The 17,177-nt window shown below is 33.1% G+C and overlaps 1 protein-coding gene across 13 annotated transcripts in view; it reads right to left on the minus strand.

The window, feature by feature from the left end:
* The window catches only part of MYO9A (myosin IXA), a 263,941-nt gene that overhangs the window by 93,177 nt on the left and 153,587 nt on the right, over positions 1 to 17,177 (minus strand). For all 13 annotated transcript variants that reach the window (XM_025472276.3, XM_025472279.3, XM_025472280.3 and 10 more), the window contains 4 exons: positions 12,006 to 12,149; positions 10,389 to 10,428; positions 4,374 to 4,496; positions 1,268 to 1,348 (listed from right to left, as the gene is read on the minus strand). In XM_025472276.3, the coding sequence (XP_025328061.3) occupies positions 1,268 to 1,348; positions 4,374 to 4,496; positions 10,389 to 10,428; positions 12,006 to 12,149 (388 nt within the window). The remainder of the gene's footprint in view (positions 1 to 1,267; positions 1,349 to 4,373; positions 4,497 to 10,388; positions 10,429 to 12,005; positions 12,150 to 17,177) is intronic.

The raw sequence follows: 17,177 nt of genomic DNA on the forward strand, positions 1-17,177 counted from the left end.
TTTACTGATGATACTGGTAGGACACACTGAAAAGCAAAAAAATTCCTAAAATCCCCAAGAACTGATCTCCTCACTGCCTAGGCATTGATAAGGAAGAAGCTAAAGGAAATCACTCATCACCAGTCACAACATCATGTGACTTGTAGGTATCTCAGTAGGCATGTTGTTAGATATTCAAAAGACATTGTTTTTAGATATTCAAAAAATATATTTGGAGCTTTTGGTATTTCTCCCTATTCTCTAAATACTATTTTCAATGACTCCCTAAGGCAATCCTGAACATTTTCCTGCAGAGATGGGACGTACCAGCTACCAAGGAAAAGAAATCAAACAAGCAACTTATGTTAAATAATAAGTCAATGTTTATTTAGTACTTATTCTATGCCTTGAAATACTTCATTAATTGAACTCTCTGTATAACAAAGTCGCAATTAACAGTAGGGACTCAAACTTCCATCTAACTGTAAATAAAAGGTTTCTTTTTTTGTTACTAAAGAATAGTTAACATTTACTAAACAATTAGTATGGGCCAGGGACATTCTAAGTACTCTGTAAGTACTGACCCATCTACACTATCAAAACACTATTAGGCTGGTCCTATAATTATAGTATATTCCTACAAAGATGAAAACACAAAAGCAACAGAAAGGGTAAGTTCACAAAGCTTGTAAACTATAGAGTTGAAGACTGCTTCCTAAAAATTAAGAAAGCTGAACATAATTCATACTATGCATTTACAGTATTACAGAACTATACATTTTAGAGGTTCAGGGTGGGAACTATTTTTTCCTATAATGAATATAAACATGATAGATATTTAGACTTATTAGATATATTTTGCAAAGCTCTAATTAGGAGACCTGCCATAGAAAACAGGAAGGAATCAAGAATGTCCACATTACTTATTTAACAGAGGCAAAAAGCTCTAAGCATAAAAAAATGCTAATAAAATTCTAAGAATGATAGCTTATATGTAAACAAGATTAAATCTCAAGGTAACAAAAGCTACATAAAACTCTTTTTTATGATGGAATTTCATTAACATATTTGTTTCTCAGATTCTAGGAAACACTAAATCAAGCCCATATACATATCAAACAGGCAGGTAAGTATAGAAGTTAGAAGAGTATCTTCAGAAAATATAGAATAATGTTTTCCTTTAAGAGATTATTTGCTATAATCTCTTCCCCTCCGCTTTTTAAAAAAATGTAAAGCCTGATTTGAAGCAAACTGAGCTAGAAGCTCTCAATTTACAGGACATTCTTACCTTTTCGGCATTAGAGCGAATGCATTTTACAAAATAGGGTTCTGCTTGACCAAGTGTCTCCATCAGCTTGCTTAATGAGGCCTGCAATACAAAACAATATAATTAGCATTTTCTCCCATTCCAAACTGGCAGGAAATGATTTATAAATACAAACAACAATGTTGGCAAATTATGCTGAAACAAGTGGTATTATACACAGAAAAAGCTTTCTTTCTGAAAAGCAAATTGTGGGTATCCGCATACTGATTAAATTAAGGATAATTAAGGAGAAGGATGTTAATCTTAAAACTGATAGTTTGACAACAGTAAATATTGCAGATATAATACAAAATAACCTAAGTCTAGAACAAATTTTTCACATTTCGTCACTTTTCATGAAACAATTTATTCAAACTCATGTGTTCTTAGAGCAACTTTGAAAATCATCCAGTAGGGTATCCACCAGCTGGTATTTCCCTCCAATTTCAGTGTTCATATTAGTGAATACTTTCATTCCTGATACTGATAGTTTATACTTTACTTCTTTTTCTCCTGATTAGTCTAGCTAGAGGTTTTTTATATATTTTTTTTTTTATCTTTTCAAAGAACTAGCTTTTTGGTTTTATTTTTTCCTATTATTTTTGTTTTCAATTTCACTGATTTGTTTTCATCCTTATCATTTCATTCTATCTGCTTGCTTTGAGATTAGTATGTTTTTCTTTTGCTAGTTTCCTAAAATAGAAACTTACGTTATTGAGACCTTTTCCCTTTCATTAAAAGCATTTAGTGTTATCAATGAACCTTGGAGCACTGCTTTGGCTACACTGCACAAACTTTGATATTTTACTTTCACTCACAATATTTTTAAAATCTTTCTTTCCTCTTTGACTCATATATCATTTAGATTTTCCCCCCCAAATACCTGGGGATCGTTCTTTCATTTACTGATTTCTGGTTTAAAACCATTTTAAGGTCAGATAACATATTTTGTTTTTTAGTGTTCTAATTATCTGTTGGCTTCTCTGTTAAATTCCTTCGTAGCATTTTTTAGTGGCTGCTCTAGGGATTACGATATATAAACCTGTCACAGTCCACTCAGAGTTAATATTTTATAACTTCAAGTAAAACTCAGAAGCCTTACAACCATATAGATTCCTATTATTATGGTGATACATATTATTAGCAACATACAACTTTTTTTATTTAAGTGCTCTTTTTTTGTCATAAATGTATATATTGTAGTATAAGATGCTTAAATCATAAGTATATCTGATGAATTTTCACAAAGGGAGCATACTCTTGTAACCAAAGTCCAACTCAATAAACAATATAGTACCAGAACCTCAGAAAGCCCTCTTTACCCCATCCCGTTGAATTTTAGCAAGATCACTGTACATAAGTTACCTACCTGCACATCTGAATCAAGGGTAACTATTACCCTGACTTCTAAAATGATAAGTTAGTTTTGCCTGCTCTATGACTTCATATAAAAACCAAAGATACACTATGTACTAGTTTGTATTTGTTGCATATAATATTTTGTACATTTTCAGTGCTATAGTAATGACCCATTATATGACGATATCATAATTAAACAATCCATTTAAGATGGACATTTATTTGTTCCAGGTTGGGCTATTATAAATAAAGTTGCTATGGACATTTTTCTACGTATCTTTTAACTATTTTCCAAATACCTGAATCAGTTTATATTTCAATAGCAGTATATAAAAGTTCTGGTTGCTCCATATCTCTGTAAATACTTTCTATAATCAGTCTTTTTCATTTCAGCCAGGCAGGCAAGAGTATACTTAATCTGCATTTCTCTGATGATTAATAATGTTGGGCAGGTATCTAATAGGCTCAGCAGCCTCCTGGATTACATCTTTAGATATCAGACAAAATTTGGCTGTTCAAGACTTATGCCCATTTAATTAGGGTATCTGTCTTTTTAAAAACTGATTTGTGGTTTTTCTTTTTTCTTTCTTTCTTTCTTTCTTTCTTTCTTTCTTTCTTTCTTTCTTTCTTCTTTCTTTCTTTCTTTCTTTCTTTCTTTCTTTCTTTCTTTCTTTCTTTCTTTCTTTTTTTGGTTTTTCATATACTCCATATACAAGGTCCTTTTCCAGATGTATTGTTAATATATCTTAATACCTTGCAACTTGCCCTTTCATTCTCTTAATAGTCACTATTAAAAATTTTTTAAAACATTTTATTGAAATACAATTTAAATAATGTAAAAATGTACCCAATATAGTGTACACATCATTGATTTTTAGTAAGTTTATATAATTGTGCAAACACCACTGCAAGTGAGATGTAGGAATTTTCCATCACCCCAGAAATTTCCCTCCTGCCTATATATATGCAAGTAATAAATGCTCCAAAAAAAAAAAGAAAGAAAAAGAAATAACTGCTCCTGCTCACAGTCCCAGAAAACCACCAATCTGCTTCCTGCTGCTATATACAAACTATCTTTGAAAAAAATAATCCTTTTTAGACATCTTTTCCTCTGACTACAAAACCAATATGCAGGTATTGTAGAAAACTTAAGACACAGATATATGTTCAGAGATAAAAAGTCAGCTGGACAGTTATGTAATTGTTATTTAATGTATTACGATTGTATTTATTGCCATATGCCCAGTCAGAATAAAAGGAAATGGATTTCTATGTATAAAACTAAAATAAAACCAGAAAAAACCTACAATCCCATTTAGTTAAATACAGATGGCAGCAGAATGAAGTTTAAAATACATAATATATATAGAAAAAAACCATACATATTATCAGTGACTATATCTGGGCAGTAGGGTTTAAATGTTGGTTTTGTTTATAGCATCAATTTTCTGCTGCCTGTCTCCTCACACTGAAAACAATGAATTACTTTTTGGGATATCCACTACCACAGATACAAGGATGAAAAAGAAAAGGCAGTTGACTTTTTCCACCCCTTTACTCCTCTCCAAAATGACCATTATAATATGGCTTTTAAGTAATATGAATCATCCTTCCATTCTGGTATCTTGCAGATCATTTTGACCTTTCAATGCTAATCTGAATGAAACAGGTTCCTTTTTTCTAAAAAAAAAAAAAAAAAAATTTATAAAAAGGTAAAATAAGAAATAACCTGAAATTGGGCACTGATGCTGGGAGGTTTTTTCTTCTTGTGCAAATGAAGAAGAGACTTGGTAATGCGATCCTGTAGCGTCAGTCTTGTCAGGTGCTTTAAAGAATTTACCTCTAGTAAGTGCTGAAAAGAAGTGAGAAAAATAAAATTCTTCATATAAATTAATCGAAGAACAGGATAAACAAAATTGTAGACCAGTTTTCATTACTACCTATGTATAATGACTGTGGTGAATATGAGAGATTGGATATTCAACATCCATCTCATCCTCCTTCTTTTCTGCAGAAGCTTTCCAGCTAAAAAGAAAACTGCACTTCTCTAACTGCCTTGCATCTGGGTCTGGATGTGATTTAAGTTTATCATTTAGGTTCCCACATGTGAAACTGGGAAGGTATACTGGAGTAGAGACTCTGACTACTAGTTCTGTTTCTTCTGACCAGCATGTACACCAAAGTGCCTTAGCTTTCTGTGATCCCCAGTGTCCAGTACTACCTTTATGAGTTGAGAGGCAGAACATAGGGAATCTGTGTTGTCACTGCAACTCTGTAAATGCACCCTAAGCCCTGGAGCCAGTTGTCATAGCAGCTTCTTCCTGATTACTGGATCACACCACAGGTAGTATGTGCATACAAGCAGCAGTAGAATGGCACTTTCCTGCTTCCTAGCTGATTAACAGCCGGGGTCAGTTCTAAACTGCTGTTTTAATATTCTGAAACTCTAAGACTTCTAATGATTTTGTAAGTACCTCTTTGAATTAAGTCTTTTTCTACTTAAAAATATCCAGTTATTATTGTTATCTGTAACTGAATCCTGACTCAGAGAGAAAATAAGTTAAATTCAATCTTAGGGCTATAGAAGTTAGGCCAGAAATATACACAAAAACCAAAAGATCAACCCTATCAACCATGATCCTGATATACTAATTACTAATCTTAATAAGACAGGAGTTATACATAAATCAACTAAAGAATACAAAGTAGGATATTTAAATAAAGTATTTGAGAGCTTTTATAGCCAATCCCAATTTTTAAAAAATATTTTATTCGTATATTTGACAGAGAGAAAGACAGCATACAAGCAGGGAGAGGGGCAGGCAGAGGGAGAGGGAGAAGCAGGCTCCCTGTTGAGCAGGGAAACTGATGAGGGCTGGATCCTAGGACTCTGGAGTCATGACCTGAGCGAAGGCAGATGCTTAACCAACTGAGCCACCCGGGCACCCCACCAATTACAATTTTTCAAACCATACCATATTTGCGGCAGTGAGTTTGTCCATGGAAAAAATACATCTATACATATGTACAACCATATGCTATTATTCAAAAAGTACTAAAATTTTTATTGTATGAGAAGAACAGAACTGAATTAAAAACATGACAAATTTAAAAGTCTAAAGAAATATTAATTTTGACAATATAAACACTTAAAAATATAAACCTTCAAGTGACAAGTACAATACAAATGCAACTAAATAAAAATTTTCCAGCAATGACAAAGATTTATTATCTGTACATAAGAACTAAAACTCATTCCACAATTACAAATGAACAAAAAATCTGAAACAGGCAATCCTCAAAGTATAAATGACAAATAGTAAATGACAATCCTTCAACCTGACTTATGATCAAAGAAAAGTACATTTCTTTTGAAGAGGTTTTCTGGGGCACCTGGGTGGCTCAGTCAGTTAAACATCTGCCTTCAGCTCAGGTCCTTATCTCAGGGTCATGGGATCAATGCCTGCCACTGGGGCTTCCTGCTCCGTGGAGAGTCTGCATATCCCTCTCCCTGCCTCTCCCCCAACTTATTTTCTCTTTCTCTCTAAAATAAAAAAATATTTAAAACATAAAGAGATTTTCTGCATATCAAATTGGCAAACAAAGGACTAACAAAACCCAGTCTTTAAAAAAAAAAACAGTCTTCACGAGACTGCAAAGAAACAAATATTTATGTACTGTTCTCAAAAATGCAAATCAGTATAACTTTCCTTATAAACAATTCTCTTATAGGTATTTACTTAAAGAGATTATCAAAGAAGATCTGAAAGTTATTTCTGACAACATACTTCAAAAAATAGTGAAAAATAAGAGAGATATGTTTATATGGAATTATTTTCTAAGTATGATTTAGCCACACAACTAAATACTATACAGTTCATAAATATACTGTAACCTGTATTTGCTGACATGGAAAAATATTTGCAACTACAACTAACAAAATACCCCATATAATCAAGAACAAGACAAGGATGTCCACTGCGTCCTCTTGTCACTTTTATTCAACGTAGTACTGAAAGTCCTAGCCCCAGCAATCAGACAACAAAATATAAGAGGCATCTACATTGGTAAAGAGGAAGTTAAACTGATACTATTTGCAGATAACATAATATTATACACAGAAAACTCTAAAGACTCTAATAAAAAACTACTAGAACTAATAAATGAATTCAGTAGCAATAGAATACAAAATTAATACACAGAAATCAGTTGTTTCTATACGAATAGAAAAAAGAGAAATTTAGAGAACAAGTCCATTTACACCAAACAGAATAAAATACTTTCGAATAAACTTAACCAAGGTGAAAGACCCATTCTCTGAAAACTAAAATACACTGATGAAAGAAACTGAAAATGACACAAATGAATGTAAATATATTCCATGCTCATGAATTGGAAGAATTAATACTGTTAAAATGCCCATACTACCCAAAGCAATCTACAGATTCAATGCAATCCCTATCAAAATATCAATAGTATTTTTCACAGAAGTAGAACAAATAATCTTAAAATTTGTATGGGACCACGAAAGACCACAAATAGCCAAAGCAATCTTGAAAAATGAAGAACAAAATCGGAGTTATCATAATCCCAGATTTCAAGATACACTACCCAAGCTGCACTAATCAAAACTATGGTGCTGGCACAAAAATAGACACAAGTCAATGGAACAGAATAGAGAGTCCAGAAATAAACTCACACCTACATGGTCAATCTGTGACAAAGGAGACAAGAATATAAAATGGGGAAAAGACCATCTCTTCAATAAATGGTATGGGAAAGCTGAACAGCTACATGTAAAAGAATAAAACTGGACCACTTTCTCACACCATACTCAAAAATAAACTCAAACTGGATTAAAGACTTAAATGTAAGACCTGAAACCATAAAAATCCTAGAAGAAAAAACATAAGCAGTAGTCCCTCTGAACATCAGCCTTAGCAACATTTTTCTAGGCAAGGGAAACAAAAGCAAAAATAAACTATTGGGACTACATCAAAATAAAAAGCTTTTGCACAGCAAAGGAAACCTTCAACAAAATGAAAAGGCAACAAAGTAAATGGGAGAAGATATTTGCAAATGACATATCCAATAAGGGATTAATAAAAAAGATCCAATTAAAAAATTGGTAGAGAACCAGAGATATTTTCCAAAGAAGACATACAGATGTTCAACAGACATATGAAAAGATGCTCAACAACACTCATCATCAGGAAAATACAAATCAAAAGCATGATGAAATACTACCTTATACCTATCAGAATGGCTAGCATCAGAAAGACAAGAAATAACAAGTGTTGGTGAGGATATGAAGAAAAAGGAACCATCATGCACTTTTGGAGGGAATCTAAATTGGTACAGCCACCATGAAAAACAGTATGGAGGTTCCTCAAAAAATTAAAAATAAATACCATTACAATCCAATAATTCTACTACTGGTTATTTAGCCAAAGAAAACAAAAACACTAATTCAGAGAGATATATGTACCCCTATGTTTACTGCAACATTATTTACAATAGCCAAGATAATGGGAGCAATTCCAGTGTCAATCAACAGTTTAATGGAAGATGTGGGGTGTATACATTCAAACACAAACATATACACAATGGAACTAATACTTAGCCATAAAAAGAATGAGATCTTACCATTTGTGACATGGATAGATTTAAAGGGTATTATGCTAAGCAAAGTAAGACAAAGACAAATACCATATGATTTTGCTTAAATGTGGAATACAGAAAACAAAACAAAGCAAATGAATGAACAAACGGACTCATACAGAAAAAGAGTGATAGCTGCCAGAGGGGAGGGGTGAAACAGATGAAGGGGATTAAGAAATACAAACTTCCAGTTATAAAATTAAAAAGTTACACAGATGAAAAGTACAGCAAAGGGAATACAGTCAATAATACTGTAATGAAGTAGTTGGTGACAGGTGGTGGGCACTGAGTAATGTATAAAATCAATAAATCAACATGTTGTTCACCTGAAACTAATACAACACTGTGTATTAACTATAAATCAATAAAAAGAAATAAACAGAGAAATAGATGGGATTCCTGTGACTGATAATTGAATGGAATTTTTTACTTCAGGCCAATATGAGTATTTTTAAACCATATGAAGTTTATAGAGAAGTTATTCATTTGAAGAGACTAGAAAACAATGTTGCAAATAGCTAGACCCAGTGATGAATGACTCAAAAAGATGTGATACGTGTGTGCATACACACACACACACACACACACACAATGATATTACTCGGCCATAAAAGAGAACAATATCTTGCCATTTGCAACAACATGGATAGAGCTAGAGTGTATTACACTAGGCAAAATAAGACAAATACCACAGGATTTCATTAATATGTGTAATTTAAGAAATAAAACAGATAAATAAAGGGGAAGAAGAAAAAAGAGGGAGGAGAGGGAAACCATAAGAGACTATTAACTACAGAGAATAAGTTGAGGGTTGATGGAGGGAGATGGGTATGGTATGGGCTGAATGGATTATGGGTATTAAGGAGGGCACTTGTGATGAGCTTGGGTGTTCTGTGTAAGTGATGAATCACTAATTTCTACTCCTGAAATCAATATTACACTACACGTTAGCTAACCAAAATTTAAATAAAAACTTGAAACAAAAACCCAAACCTCTAAGACTAAAGAGACAATGAAGGAAAAAAGAAAATAGAAATGAAAAGATAAGATGTTTGATAATGAAAGTGGTATCCCTTTTCTCTACATAAAAATCTTTCATGATAATAATATAATTACAAACCACTTAACATAAATTTTCTTTGTGCTTTGTGGTTTAAAACAATATTTACCACTACCAGAAACCACATATGCTGTGCATTACATTTTCTTAGGTAGCAGAAATAATAACCTCGTATTTTGTTTTGTTTTGTTTTGTGAACCAGAGAATTATGAGAATAAACAGCTCTTTCTCAGTTTTTTAAATTCTGGAATTCATCAAGAAGGTTACAAATGATAGGATTCCTTCTTTGGAAGGGTATAAGAGAAAGGAACAGTAATATTTTTCTTCTTTTAGTAAATTCAATAAATATTTTTGGAATGCCATCTTAGTATATATAAACTACATAGATCAGAGCAGGCAAATTAGAGCATGGGCCAAATCCTATCCACTGTTTTCATATGGTTTATACAGTTGAAAAGATTAAAATAGTGTTCAATGACATGTGAAAAATAATATGAAATTGAAATTTCAGCATCTAAAAATACAATTTTTACTGAAATATAGTCATACTTATTCAATTACATATCATCTATAGCAGCATTTATGCTACAATAGCACAGCTAAGTAGTTAACAGAGACTAGAGGCCTGCAAGCCTATCTGGACCTTTACAGAAAAACTTGGCTAACTAGTGCTAATGATAATAAGTTAGATAAGCACTAAATAGAAATTATTTAAATTCAAGTAAAAATCAAAATTTGACCATAATCTGGCTTAAGGATAAATGAAAAGATCTTATGTAAAGATACAATTACTCAATTAAAATTAACATTTATAATTCAGAAGCTTTTCAAAAACTAGAATATGAGATATATCACAAATATTTACCAGAACCATTAAACCTGCTTAACATCCAGTTTATTTCTAAAATGGATTTAACTGATTACGCAAAATTAATCTTATTTATATAGACTGTTTGCATGAGTAATAAAGAAAAAATAATTATGGTAAAGGGCACCAATAGAAAAAGTTTTTAGAATACTCACCTTTGGAAGGCCAGGCTTGGACTTGAAATTTTTGTTTCTCCTATAGAGACATATTACATTTGAAAAATGAGAAAATATTAGAAAAAACTACTGTACAAGTGAATGATTTTAAAAGCTCTACTAAAACACAGATTATATAACCATTTCCAAGATATAGGTCTTCTATATGAAAACACTGACTGATTCAAGTAAGCAGGCACCTTTGGGAATGAAAAATAAGCAAGGAAAAGAGAACAAAAAAAGAGATGTTTGCTCTTTAATATTGGTATAAACAGATTTAAGCCTGGTAATCCGTAATGCAATGCTATATACATTCAAACCTAAAATTTCATTTTCTTTTGGACATTAAAAGGATTCCACTTTCTTATACCTATAGAAATTTTGTATTTCTTAAAAACTTTATGACTTTCCCCTTTTGGAAATTAAAAATTGTCTTGTGCTCTTTTTTTTCTTCCTTATATTTATATCAAACTTTTTTTTTAATGGATAAAGAAAGAAAAGGAATAATGTCCAAAGTTTATGAACATAAGCTGGGGGGTCAGAAAGATCTGACTGAGCTTGAATCTAAACTCTACCTAAATCTAAATCCTACTAGGGTAGGATTTTTTAACTTCTCTAAGTCTTGGTTTCATTAATATGATAATATAAAATAATGTAGAATGTAAAATAATGTAAAATGAGGATGATAATAGCACCAACCTCTTAAAGTTGTTATGAGGGTTAGATGCGTTAATTTGCAATTCTGAAGTATACTAAGACTTATGTATATTGAACCTATTAGCACTGTTAAGCACAGACTTAAACAGGAATTAAAAAATCCAATTCAGTCTTACATTTAGCTAGTGACCCAAACATATGCTTTGAAATAGTGTCTGAAATATGTGGATACAGGGAGCTAAGAACTTTTTACTAGTCCACCATGCATAGTTCCATCTATGCCTTCACACCAATCCTATAATCAGGAAATGAGGAATGGCAGGCTGGATAAAGTTTATATATCACTATATACAGTCCCAGGGGACTTTACCGCCCAATTTGTTAGGACTGACAAAATTAAAATCCTTCAATTTTGGGATCCCTGGGTGGCGCAGTGGTTTAGTGCCTGCCTTTGGCCCAGGGCGCGATCCTGGAGACCCAGGATCGAATCCCACGTCGGGCTCCCAGTGCATGGAGCCTGCTTTTCCCTCTGCCTGTGTCTCTGCCTCTCTCTCTCTCTCTCTCTCTCTCTCTGTGTGTGACTATCATAAATAAATAAAAATTTTTAAAAAAATAAAATAAAATAAAATAAAATCCTTCAATTTTAATTAAACTGAGGTTCAAGACTGGGAATCTAAAACGAGCTAACAGTTTTTTCTCTATTTGGATGTAGGGTCTGTCAAAGAGTAATAATAATCTCCAACATCCAACCATGATTCTCCTGGTGAGATGAAAACCAACAAACAAACCACCTGCTTCTTAATCCATGAGATCCACAGCTCTGAATACTACTTTTGATTCACTTATTTCATTCAAAATTTCACTCATGAAAATAATGATTCACCATCACCCCTCTTCTTTCTCAGCCAGAAATCTTAAACCAGTCTTAAATAGCAATCCATATTTTTGATCAATACTAACATAAGAATTCCATGGGCTCTCTCCAACAGTTTGCTACTAGCTGAATTAGCAAATATCCCGTCTTTATCAAGCAAGGAGGTGCCACTTGAAAGTCTGCTCTGACGAATCCCAGTTCTTCCATTCCATCCAATATCAAATGTATCTCTGTAAAATTTAAATACAGTATAATTTGCTTTAGTTAATTGAGACATATCTAACATTCTCCAAATTGCTTAAATAAGTAAAATTTAAAACTTTAAAGTCAAAATTTAGGAAAAAAGCAGAAAATGATTTTTATCAGAGATTACCAATCAATCTAGACTAACCTTTTCCTTGTTCAGAACAAAGAATTTCTATGGATTCTGGCACATTCAAATACAATGTGCACACAGATGAGCACATAATACAGCTAGTATCTTTAAATCTGTTAAACTATTTACAATCAGTATATAATATTATGCATTATACATAATGTGATGGTTTTCGTCTTTGTTAGATTTTAGAACTTCCAAATACTCCTGAAAGAATTTACAATCCTAATAGACTGTCCCATTCTATGGACTATTTAATTTCTTCCTCAGAGGTCTTATTCACACACTCACTTACTACACACATATTCACCAACTTACTAAGCATCTTCTATAGGTTGAGCACTATTCTAGCCACTGGAGATAGAGGAGTGAACAAAACAGATAAAATTATCAGTGATCACAATATGAAGAGTTAATAGGGGGCTTTCCAGGTAAAGATAGCAAATTGGCCACATATTTGGATTCCTTCAGAAACCTGCAAAAATGTTAATAAACTAATTTTTTGAAGTAATAAGCACAAGCAAAATATACTAAGAGATAATAGTAACAGTTTTGAAATATGGAAAGCAGATGAATATAGAAAGCAAATTGGCTGTGGGGAAGACTGAGAAGCATCCGTATTTACAAAACTCCAAAATTGGTGGTACCAAGTATCCGTGAAAATGGTGGCAAAGATGGGTTATGAACAAGAGCATTAGTTTAAAGTCAGTTAAACACAGTTAGAACTCCATGCAGCCAGCTGACCATCCCTCCTCTATCTGTCAGTTCTCTTACTCCATTGGTTCTAAAATGCTGGCAGCTGGGACTATATCCTCTAGGAAGAAAAGTAGAATAAACTTTGTGTGGAATATGAGCATCCCAAAAGGAAAGACCCAAGGATACTGATATATCCTAGACATTGACAATACACCCAATTAATCAGGTTCCAGTTAGCCTTTCAGTATTTGAATAGTGAATATGAACAGTTGACCAAGGTTCAGCAGACATCTGAGGAAAGGCTCTAGCATGAAACAGAGACCAAAACAATCATGACATAAACAACTTTAAGTAAAAAAAGATTTTTTAAAGCTATCAGTAATATTTTTACAGAAAATAGAAAATATTACATCCATAGAATAAGATGCTATGAAAATTTAAAAACTGAGAAACCAGTCACAAAAAGCTCCTAAAAATTAAAAATGTAACACCAATGAAAATGCAGTAGGATATATTCATTCATTTAAAATACTGAACATCAACTAGTGCCAATGTTTTTCTAGCATCTTCACATTACTTAAATTCAAATGGAAGAAAACAAACAATAAACACATAAGAAATACATTGTATGTAAGATAATAGGTGATAAGGAGAAATTTTAAACATAGAAGAAAAATAATGCCATGATGCTAGTCTCTTTAATAGGGAAGTCAGGAGAGGCCTCATGAGAGGCCTCCATTTAAACAGTGATGTAAAGAAAATAAAAAACAAATCAAACAGTTAGTTATCTGGAAGAAGAACATTCTACTCAGAAGAGTTCAGGACGCAGGAATTTTGTTGATGAGTCTGAGATATATTAAATAAACCAGCAAGGCTGGAGTGAACAGGAAAAAACGGTAGACCAAGTCAGAGAGGGAAGAGGAAGCCATGTTACATATACCCTCCAAGGAATGTAAGAATTTTTAGCTTTTATGGGAATGAGAAAGAATGACAAAGAAGACTTTCAGCAAAACACTGACATGACTCAGCTTTTTATTATGAAAATAATCTCAAACCATTTTCACACTGTATTAAAATAACAATCTGGAAAACTGAGGGCTCAAGGACAAAAGGGGGGGGGGAGATTATTTTAGGAGGCTATTACAGTAATCCATACCAGGGCAACAGCAGTGGAAGGAGTAAGAAATAGTGAGATTCTGGGTATCATTTTACAATACTACCAATGAAACTTGCTGATGGACTGAATGGAGAATGCATGAGAAATTAAGAAATGGAAATTAAGGATGACTTCAAGATTTTTCACTAGTAACAGATTTAGAGATGAAGTAGGAGAGATGATTTCTTATAAAGTAAAACAAAACAAGATGAAAAATCATAACAAAGTAGGTCAAGTAGACTCAAGACCCAACAGAAGAGTTTCTAGACAGATCCTACAAGATTCTGGTACTTAGAAAAGATATCACATACAAAGGCTCAAGAATTAGGAAAAGGTTATCTATAAAAAAACAAACCTATGGTTAATATCACAAAACCATGCTTAATGATAAAAAAAAAAAAACTGGAAGATTTCCCATTAATAGCAGGAATAAGACAAGGATGTGAGCTCTAGCCACTCTTATTCAACCTTGTACCGAAACTTCTAGCCAGGGCAATAAGAAAAAAAAGTTAAAAAAAACGGATATCCAAATCGGAAAGAAAAAAGTGAATTTATATTTATTCACGCATGACATGATCTTACAGATAGAAAATTTTAAGGAATCTATTAAAAATTATTAGAACTAGTGAATTAAATATAAAGTTTAAAAATTCAATTATTTCCCTATATAATAGCAAAGAACTGATTATGAAAGCAAAAAAAATCATAATAGCATGAAAAATATTTATGAATAAATTTAACAAAAGAAGTATAAGATTTATACAAAAAAAATATTGTTAGAAGAATGAAAGCTATTCCATGACAGTATTCCCCAAATTTATAGATTCAACACAAACTCTAGCAAAACAATAGCTTCATTTTTTGCAAAAAATAACAAGATAATTCTAAAATGCATATGGAAATGCAAAGAACCCAGAATAGCCAAAACAATGTTAAAAGAACAAAGTTGAAAGAATCACAGCTTCTGATTTGTAAACCTGCTACAAAGACAATACGGTACCAGCGTAAAGAAAGACATATGTCAATAGAATAAAGTTGAGAATCCAGAAATAAACACTTCTTCAATTGACACTTCTGGTCAATTTAGTTCTGATAAAGGTATCAAGACAATTCAACAGGGAAAAAACAGTATTTTCAATAAATGATGTGGAGGTGGGATCCCTGGGTGGCGCAGTGGTGTGGCGCCTGCCTTTGGCCCAGGGCGCGATCCTGGAGGCCCGGGATCGAATCCCACATCGGGCTCCCGGTGCATGGAGCCTGCTTCTCCCTCTGCCTGTGTCTCTGCGCCTCTCTCTCTCTGTGACTATCATAAATAAATAAAAATTAAAAAAAAAATAAAAATAAAAATAAATGATGTGGAGGTGACTGGATATCCACATGCAAAAGAAGGAAGTTGAATCTCTCAGCACATACAAAATCAACTCAAAATCAATCATAGATAAAAACTTAAAAGCTAAAACCATAAAACTCTTAAAAGAAGAAAACACAGGGAATAAGCCATTGTGACATAGGCTTGGGTAATGATTTCTTAAATATAAAAGTATAACAAAAATGAAAAATAGGTAAGTTAGACTTCTTCAAAATTAAAAACTTCACACTTCAAACACCACCATAAGAAAAGTGAAAAGAGGGCAGCCCTGGTGGCTCAGCGGTTTAGCACCGCCTTCAGCCCAGGGTGTGATCCTAGAATCCCGGGATCAAGTCCCACATCGGGCTCCCTGCATGGAGCCTGCTTCTCCCTCTGCCTGTGTCTCTGCCCCTCTCTCTCTGTCTCTCATAAATAAATAAATAAAATCTTTAAAAAAAAAAAAAAAGAAAAGTGAAAAGAGGGATGCCTGAGTGGCTTAGTGGTTGAGCATCTGTCTTTGGCTCAGGGCGTGATCTCGGGGTCCTGGAATTGAGTCCCACATCAGGCTCCTCACAGGGATATAGATATCTATATATAGATATCTATAGATCGATATAGATTATTTAATTAATTCTAAAAAAAAAAAGGAAAAGAAAAGTGAAAAGACAATTCCCAGACTAAAGTAAAATATTTTCAAGTCATATATCTGCTAAGGGACCCAGATCTAGAATATATAAGTAACTCTTAGCAATTCAATAATAAGACAACCCAACTAAAAATACATTACTCAGAAATAAAAGGAAATGAACTACTGATATATTTTTTTCTGATATATTTAATAACCTAATGAATTAAGTACCATGTTTAGTGAAAAGAACTAATCTCAAAGTTAGGAAGGAGATTAGGACATGTCACCCCAAATTATGCTACTTTCACATACGAGAACTAAGAATCAACAGATATAGGAAGAGTCAGTTCTCTCCCTTCTCCATAAACCGCTAAAAGCAGGGCATAAATTTCCCTTTGTGAAAGTGCCCACCTCTCCCCCACATTAGGAAAAGGAGAACATATTTTATCACCTGAGATAACAGAGTACGAACTGAGATGAGTTTGCTTAAATAAACCTTTCTAAAATAACCCTGATCTTCCATTAGTTTCCCCATATATTCCCTAGTCACTTCCCCATATTTTACCATCCCTTAAAGCCCAAACAAACCCTCTTTCCTTTATCAAAAAGGGTATATAAGCCCCAAGTGTGACACCACTTCTTTCAGTTTCACTTCTTTTCTGTGAATACTCATGCACATAAAATATTAATAAAAATTATGTGTTTTTACTCCTGTTAAGCTTTCGTAAGTTTAAGCCACAGGCTCCCAGCTACTGAACATAAGAAGAGGAAAATATTTTCTTCCGAACAGTTCCATCCTACATGATTCTATTTATATGACATTATCAAAATAACAAAACTAAAAAAATGAAGAACATAGTGGTTGCTACAGGATAGGATAGGGACAGGGGATGAGAGGGATAAATACAAATAGGTAGAATGAATGAATTCTTTTGTGATGATCAAAGAGTTTTGCATCTTGACTGTGGCATTTATGTTACACAAATGTATACATGGGGTACAGCTGCAAAAATCTATACACAGAAACACTTGCAGACTTCTAAAAATGGTGAAA

The sequence above is a fragment of the Canis lupus genome, chromosome 30, assembly GCF_003254725.2.
Source record: "Canis lupus dingo isolate Sandy chromosome 30, ASM325472v2, whole genome shotgun sequence".
NCBI classification, from domain to species: Eukaryota; Metazoa; Chordata; class Mammalia; order Carnivora; family Canidae; genus Canis; species Canis lupus.